At 38.1% G+C, this 8,084-nt stretch overlaps 1 protein-coding gene and 1 long non-coding RNA gene across 2 annotated transcripts; both read right to left on the reverse strand.

Annotated features, from left to right (window-relative positions):
* Positions 1–3,696: 3,696 nt before the first annotated feature.
* Positions 3,697–4,268, reverse strand: LOC146984696 (uncharacterized). The gene is made up of 3 exons (XR_015036216.1): positions 4,211–4,268; positions 3,992–4,113; positions 3,697–3,744 (listed from the first exon to the last, which is right to left on the reverse strand). It is a non-coding gene; the product is annotated as an uncharacterized LOC146984696 (long non-coding RNA).
* An 8-nt stretch (positions 4,269–4,276) lies between these two features.
* LOC146984697 (uncharacterized) lies at positions 4,277–7,023 on the reverse strand (the record flags this gene model as incomplete). The annotated part of the gene is made up of 7 exons (XM_085783013.1): positions 6,855–7,023; positions 6,357–6,443; positions 5,949–6,124; positions 5,457–5,593; positions 5,238–5,331; positions 4,494–4,826; positions 4,277–4,384 (listed from the first exon to the last, which is right to left on the reverse strand). Coding segments are annotated over exons 1-7 (1,020 nt in total), but the record flags the coding sequence as incomplete, so codon positions are not given.
* Positions 7,024–8,084: the final 1,061 nt, after the last annotated feature.

Here is an 8,084-nt window from a genome sequence, read left to right on the forward strand (position 1 = left end):
CCTCTAGTCGTCTCAGCAGAGTCACATCCCCCCAAAAGAGAGAGAGAAAAAGGCTTCTCCTCGAGTCTGCACAATATGCCACATAACAGATAAACATCGGCCACTGCCATGCCGATGAGTAGTTTACCGATGGCCGATGTCAGTCAATGAGGCGAATACCGGCCGATACCGATGTTCAGCCGATGCATCGGTGCATCCCTACACAGCAAAATCGGGAGTGTTAATTCAACTCCCACAGTGTTAATTTTAACACTTTTTCTGAGTTTATATAGTTCTCACGGATTTTGAGTTAAAATTACACTTTGGAAAGTGTTAATATTTTAACTCTTTAATAGTGTTAAAATTTGACACCCTTGGTGTTGTTTTATGACACCACATAAGTGCACTTTTAACTCAAAATGGTGTTATTCCCTTTCACTCTGAGTGTTAATATTTAACATACACAGTGTTATTTTATGACACATTAAAGTGTGGTTTTAACACTAAAATTGTGTTATTTCCTTTCACTGTGAGTGTTAATTTTTAACATACAGTGTTATTTTTTGACACATTAAAGTGTATTTTTAACCCTAAAATTGTGTTATTTCCTTTCACTATGAGTGTTAATTTTAACATGTACAGTGTTATTTTATTAAAGTATATTTTTAACCCTAAAAGCATGTTATTTCCTTTCTCTAGTGTGTTTAACATTCATCGTTTTGTTTTACGATACATTTACTGGCCTAACATACAAGTCACCAAATCTGAAATGTAGTCACCTGCTAGGCTACAGAAAGTTACATAAGTTTAAATGTGTTGACCAGCAACAAGTGATCAAGTAATAACATCATTCAAACATACATACATGTCTTTTTTTTATTCAAAAAAATAAATAACTTCCCAGCACCACATGAATTAGCACAATAAGATCAGCACAATAAGATCAGGCACAAGTTAAACATTTACAAAGAAAATAATGGCACAATATATTGGCTCTCATCTCCACCATAAGCACTTTGTAAGTCAAAGGGCTTATAAATCACAAGACTATCTGCTTTAACAACATCTTTGTCATTACTTTTCAATACTTTGTAAGCATGAAAATGTTCATTGAAATTGGTCAACCACAAGTTTGTTTACAAGGAAGCAGATAACACTGTCAACAAACAATATTTTTTTCTATTCTGCAAAACACCAGGCATGTCATGTTCAATCTCACTGCAAATTATTAGTCCTGCCCTGTACTCTGTCCCACTGATTGTAACCCAGTTAGTTGCATGGATGTCTTGCGATACAGACTCAACATGCAAAAGCTCGAGCCAACACATCTCCATAGTCCTCATTGTCCACATTAATAGATTTCATTGGTCCATACTCAATACATTTTGAATGTGATGTCTCCCAATGACATGCAATAGGACATTTGATGTTTTTTTGCAAGAGATTTTGTGATGTTTTTGAAGTTTTTAAAGAGTATTTTTGAAAATCCTGTGTTTAGCCTCAAATCTCATGCTCCACATATGTATAAGTGGTCCAATTTTTCGGATACAAGATGGATAGTGTATCATAAAGTGATGTTTCGGGATCAGGTTTCTATCAGGATACAGTGCTTTGAACAACTCATGGGTGTTCCATTATCAAATGCTTGAGAAGTACAGTCATGCCAAGTGTAACAGATGGAGAAAATATAATGTTTATTATCTGCAGTAAAAGCAGCAGCAAAAACCAGTTTTGGTTTCCTTCTGGTACAATGTCACCAAAAAGCAGAGGAATGTTTCTTACAAGACAAAGGGTCTGAATGGAATTGAGCCCTATATTATTGCCAATACTGTCCAAGTTAATCCTTGTAGGTCGATTTTTGCGCTCCACATACCCATAGTCAAAGGCATAAATTCTAGACAAACAGGTCAGGTTTCGACAAAACATTTTCTGAGAGATATTCCAACAGTAACTTCAGCTCAAACTGAGCCACGCCTTCAAGGATGTCATGCATAATGTCCAAAGAAAAATTATGACTGACATGAAAGAACTGTAGGCTGTTAAGACTCGAGTTCTTTTTTAAACCAAACACAGATAACTTCTGTGGGTCTGACTGCAACTCATTGCAGTGCATTTCAAAAAGTTCCTTTCCACGCAAGATTATCTTGGGGTCATCCTCATTGTAAATAATCTGGGCATCATCTTTTTTCTATCAAACATAAACGACAAAAATATCGTCCACTGAAAGACTCTGTAAATCCCAGAATTGCGTGCATACCCAAGTTGTCCCCAGTTATCTGACATATGGTGCCATGGACTTTTTCAGCAGAAAATGGCAAATCAAGGCCACAACTCTCAAGTGTTTTGATGTCATTAATCAGTGGCTCTAGAATAGGATTAAAGCCATATTTTTTCAAATCTTCAGTGTGAAACAATGCAACCAAATGAATATTCATCAAGGCAGAGTTGAACTTTGGTGGCAGATTTCTGAGCACAAAATACAGAGCACCTATTTTGTGAACACCACGTTTGGAACCCAGTGGGTTAGCGGTCTCAAAGTCATCATAGAACAACTGAATTTGTAAAGAATTTTGGTGCTTAGAGAACAACGGATGTGTCTTAGAATAACTTCCATCACAAAAGTCTTCGTATCTGTCAGGTCTTGATATACAAGTTTCCCCAAGCAGTTTACAAATATCAAGCATTTCGACACATGAATTTTATCGTTTCCAAAATCGGTATGTAAACGAATGTATCGTTCACTGGGACTTGCTCATATGTACCTGTTTGTTTATTTCGCCTTGTATCAAATCGAATTCCTAGAAATTTTTCGACTGGCTCCACAACACCCCATTTCTTGTTGAAATAATTAAATCTTTTACTTTCAGTATTGAAAGTTAATAAATGGGTTTTCAAAAGTCTCCAGATCTTTTTCCAATGTAACTCTTACAGGGATTATCTCTAGACACAGCAGACAGTACTTGCTGCTTAACCTGAAAGTGCAGTCCACTAGCAAGTTTCTTCCAAATCACCAAACAACTGATGAAACAACACTATTTGCTATGCCACTTCCTTGTAGTTTCGCATTAATTGAAGCACAAATATTTTCTGTGTTTCTCTTTGTTTCTTTGACCTGATCCATTGTCCTCAACACACTCAGACTCTGGGTTTTGCATGCCACTTGTTTCCAGCAACTTCTGAGTTATCTTGGAGCATGTGGAAATTAGTTTGAAATGACTCTGGCATTGCTGCATCTCCACTTTGACTATAATCCTTCTCATGAGAACTAATTAAATGTTTTTTGAAACCTGAATATGTTGAAAACTGGCGCCTACAAACGATCTTGTGCACAAACTAACTTGAACCTGGTGCTAGGATAAAAACTATGATCAAGTCTTAGATGAGAGATCAAGGACTGGCAGGGATCATGCACAGCCTGACAAATGAAACACTTAAACATTTCAGTGCTTCAGTTGAAGACTTTAGCACGAAACTCACGAACTCTGGGAGACTCATTTGTTGTTGCTACATCAATATTGTAGACTGTTGTTTGCACGAAGGTGAAGAGCTGGCCCAGGCACTCATCGTATGACAGGTTGAACACGTAGTGGGATTTAAACAGTTCATCAAACGCACCCAACGAGCTAGTGGCTTGGCAGGGGATGAGCCTGTTTGTCCACAACAATGTAGAAAGTGTCAATCCTGTTCCTGGTTCGACCAACAGCAAGGATGTATGGTTTGTCTGCCATCTCTTCCCCGAAGGTGTTCATCCAAGCTGCAGCATGACTGAAAACAGAAAGATAACATCAACACCTTTCACTGTAAAGTTTTCAACTGCTCACTTGGATCTGTACACCAGAAAAAGTTGAGTTATTACAGTAACAAGCCATGACGAAGTGTGTGTGTCAGTGTCAATGTGAAGACATTCAGTCTAGTCCTTTTGTTTGACTGTGCCTTTCCAAGTCATTTCAAATCGAGTTAATGCATATGAAATACCAGCAACTGGATTAAAAAAAAAAAAAGACATGCGTACCTTGTGAAAGTGCAACATTTTGTCCACTGCATCACTGGGGCTTATCTTGGTCCTTTTCCGTCCAGCTGTGGGTGGTAGGAGATGGAGAAGGAGCAGCAGAGAAGCCATGTCACTGTCCCAGGCTATCAGGAGGTAAATTAGGTGAAACAAAACATTAGTATCAAGTTAGAATGCACAAATATTAATAAAATAAAAATCAAATCATGTCAATTAGCTTACTGGTGTCATCGTTCTCTGTCAGTTTCTCAGCAGCTTTTAGAAGTCGGCACACCTCAACGACTGAGTCAGGTGTCTGGCCTCATTGATAACCTTGGGCCTGAAAGTTGTGTCCCACTTCTCAAGCATCTTGGAGGCTGTTTCAGCTCCAAACAGCAGAAGGAAGTCTTGATTCAGCTGTTGATCATATAAGCATATAAATACACAAAATTCAAAAAGGTTAGAGTATTGTACTTACATTCAAGCAAAAAACCATAAGTGTAAATAAATTAAATGGACAACTCACCAGCCCTTTAACATCTAAAAAACGTGGAAATGTTTTAAAGACATCTGTGGTTCTCTGTGGGTCATGCACTAGGTCTTGGCGATATTGAAAGGTCATCTTCATCTTCTGAAACACACTTGCTTCATCCTGAGAGTGAATGAGAAATGATATGGCTTCCCTGCTGGCATCTCCATCAAGTTGCTCAGGCAAAGTGGCTGCCAGTCTTCTGCGCTTTGGTCCTTGTGCTTGAGCCACTGTAGCTGTCTTGGCTGGTCTTTTTACTGTATTCCTGGACATAGTCTTAAGGCGCCATGCTAAATATCCAGTGCCTTTCTCCGCATCATAGAAGTGCTCCTGTTAAGATATTTATAAATCATTACAAAAGCCTCATCATTTATTGATTTTACAAAAAGAAAAGTAGTACAGTATTAATAAAAGGATAATCACTTTAAAATAGGTTTGACATTTTCTAATTCATGTGTCCTATTGACTGAACTCATTCCGATTGCAAGACAGAGCAGAGTGGAACTTTGTAGCAATAGTTGAAAGTGTAACTCAAGTTTAAACTTTTTTTTTTTAAGACTTAGGTGGTGTCAATCATTTTTTACAAACACCAGAAGTTAAGAATGTCAACACTATTTTGATAAACTGTCATCAGCAATCATTTGAATTAAAATCCCAAAACCACTGTCCGTAAAACCGGTGTGTTTTCTGGAAGTAATCTCTTTTTTTACATACACACAACACATACAACACACAACTTACATAGCCCTTTGGGGAAAAGGGATCCTTTAGTAAAGGGAAGAGCGTTATAATTCCCAGGGCATACTTCTCCTTATGTTTACGGGAAGGCATCCTCCTTTAGAAACAACATTCCAAATCAGTCACCTACTTGCTATGTTAATTCAATGCAATGTATTTTGAAAATCCATTATAATCTTTCTTAATATAATTTTTACAATCTAACAATTCACTTGCACTCACCCATGGCTCTCAGTCATATGGCTAGCCAATATGTTGACAAGCTGTCTCCGGGTGCGGTGAGTGAGTGACTTTTCTGCCTTGTACTCTTCGATGACATCCTCACCCCCAGGTTTGCAAAGCAAGGCATTTTTTACCATCTATTCATGTGAGAGAAAACAAAGTTTTCAGTGTACAAATCAGTCTTTCAGGATAACATCATTTTAACAATATACCACAAGATTAAGAGTAAAAGTTAAAACCACTGGATCAGGAGGGTTTCTTACACAAAATGGATCAGCAATTTCAGCAAAAAAAAAAAAAACTAAACCAATTGTTTAGCTGATTATGCAAGCACAATATGATTTGTGATGAAGCAATCTTGTTTCTTATCTAAGTACAGAGCTATTAGCAAAACCTAATCATTCTAAATGTCACAAATACTCTGATGAGAAACTGATTTAGTATGACACTTGATGATCAACAATGTAAATTACATCTGCTGCCCTTCAGTACCTCTTTTGCAGCCTCTGACTCAGAAACCTCTCTGGTTGGCCTGGGTATGACTTGGCTGGATGTACGTCTGCCTATGGGAGTCCCATGTTCTATTCGACTGGAGTGGTCATTGTCACTTGAAGAAAGTGATGTGTTGGTATCTGTGAGGGATGTGGAATGATCTAAAGGAGAAAAGTCTAAAAGAAATAACATAACTGTGACATGCCTGAAATCTAGCATTTGGTGGTTTCCCAGACACTGGTCAAACAAAGCTGTTTTTTTGCAATTAGATACAGATCTTTCTATTAAATATAATTTTTGATAATCTACTTTGTTGTAGTAGTCAAGGCAGATACATGACATCTCAACTGATATTTGTGAAGCAGAAAAAGCTTGAACATTGATTACAACTGATTTTATACTGTATACCTTCCTCTGAAATTCCATCTTGTGTTGTTGGACTTGGACCAGGATCAATCTGTATCTCAAGAATGATGTCTTGCTCCGGTGTCTGAGCTGGGTAGTAAGGGTTAATAGATTTCATGTGATCAGAATCAAGTTACAAAAAAAAACTACTAAAATATGAGATGAAGAAAAGAATACAGTTAGATTATAAAGCATTATTGATTTCATGGATAACAGAGAAATGTACCTACCTGCTTCAGGAATTCTGTCACGTACTGTCAGCATAAATCCGGACTGGCCTCTATCAGTTCAGAAAAGATGTCTTCCCTCGACTACTGTGTTGGTTTCATCAAAAGCATCAAGTTCGGTAGCATCAGGAAGCCCAAACTTGTATTTGACTGTAAGATAACCATGAAAACAGATCTAAAATTGATACCCAAATTGAAAACCAAAATAGCCATCCTAAATTCATAAATCCTTGTGTTTATTTGTTATGAAGGTAACTTTAAGATGGCCACTCACCTTGAGCAATGAAATCCAAAAACGTGAACCCTGACAGTAATCGGATGTACTTCTTGGTATTCTGGTACTTCACCTTGAGCAACATTGCCACGTCTAGACTGCACCTTGTAGAATAAGTGGAGAAATGTGACTGTTAAACAGACTTTATCAGGTTTTAATTTTTGAGACTGAGATGAGCGTAGTCCCTGTGGGAAATTGATGCAACAAACAGTAGCCTACTCAAGCAAAACAAACATTGTCTCTTGTGAAGTGTAAAATGTTTTAACATCCAAAATGGAGCAGGGCATTTGTCAAGATGTCCACTCTGACTCAATTCTTTACTTTACTGATTTAGTTTATCGCCACATCTCATCATCTTTACATTGACTATATAGCTTAAACAATAAATAGAGGGCTCTTGGAAAAGAACAGAGCCCTTAAATCCGACTCCCTTCAAAGAGCCCTAAATCTCATCTCATCTGCCTGGTGCATGTGCCTTGCCTTGGCTTGCCTGACTCAAACGGTATATTTTCAGTGAGTGTGAACACGAATAACAATGTGTAACTTGGTTGTGTGTTTGTGTTGAGCGATAGCCGAGTGAGTGATGTCGGCCTGATTAAACAAAACCACCACGCCGCCGCCGCCACCCCCCCTCCCCCACATTGTTGCGCAGTTTTACGTTTGATAAAACACTCACCTTAACGTTAGTTAATCGACCTCAAGTCACCTTAACACATTTAAAAACATTTATTTTAGCTTAGCACTTGATATTTGGCCGGATATTAGTTACCACACTGGATAACTTTGTCACTCGTTGCCAGCACACGTTAATTGACTTAATGGCCTGGCTCAACCAGTTTCAATGACAAGTCAGTTGCTTTACACCCCATGATATGTTATTATCACAACTTCATACATCGATTACCATCCTGTAGACGTAAATATATTCGGTGCTTACCTTCTTTAAGCCATAATCCACACAACCCACACAAGTTTTTTCTTTTCCGTCTTCTCCTTTCTCCAACCGGCGTCGAGTGAAAAAGGCGCGCTGCGCACGTCCAAACCGGATGTTTGATCAACTCCGCCAGGAGTGAACGTAACTCAGTCACAGGTGTAAACAATTAACTCGCTTAATTGACAAAGCTCGCAGAGCTTTTTTATCACTGCAAGTGTTAAAACAACACCAAAATCAACACCCACCAACTCAAAATTATTAACACTGAAAAAACAACACTACAGATTTTGCTGTGT

This window comes from Trachurus japonicus, chromosome 7, assembly GCF_045865225.1.
Source record: "Trachurus japonicus isolate A0001 chromosome 7, Traja_1.0".
Taxonomy (NCBI): domain Eukaryota; kingdom Metazoa; phylum Chordata; class Actinopteri; order Carangiformes; family Carangidae; genus Trachurus; species Trachurus japonicus.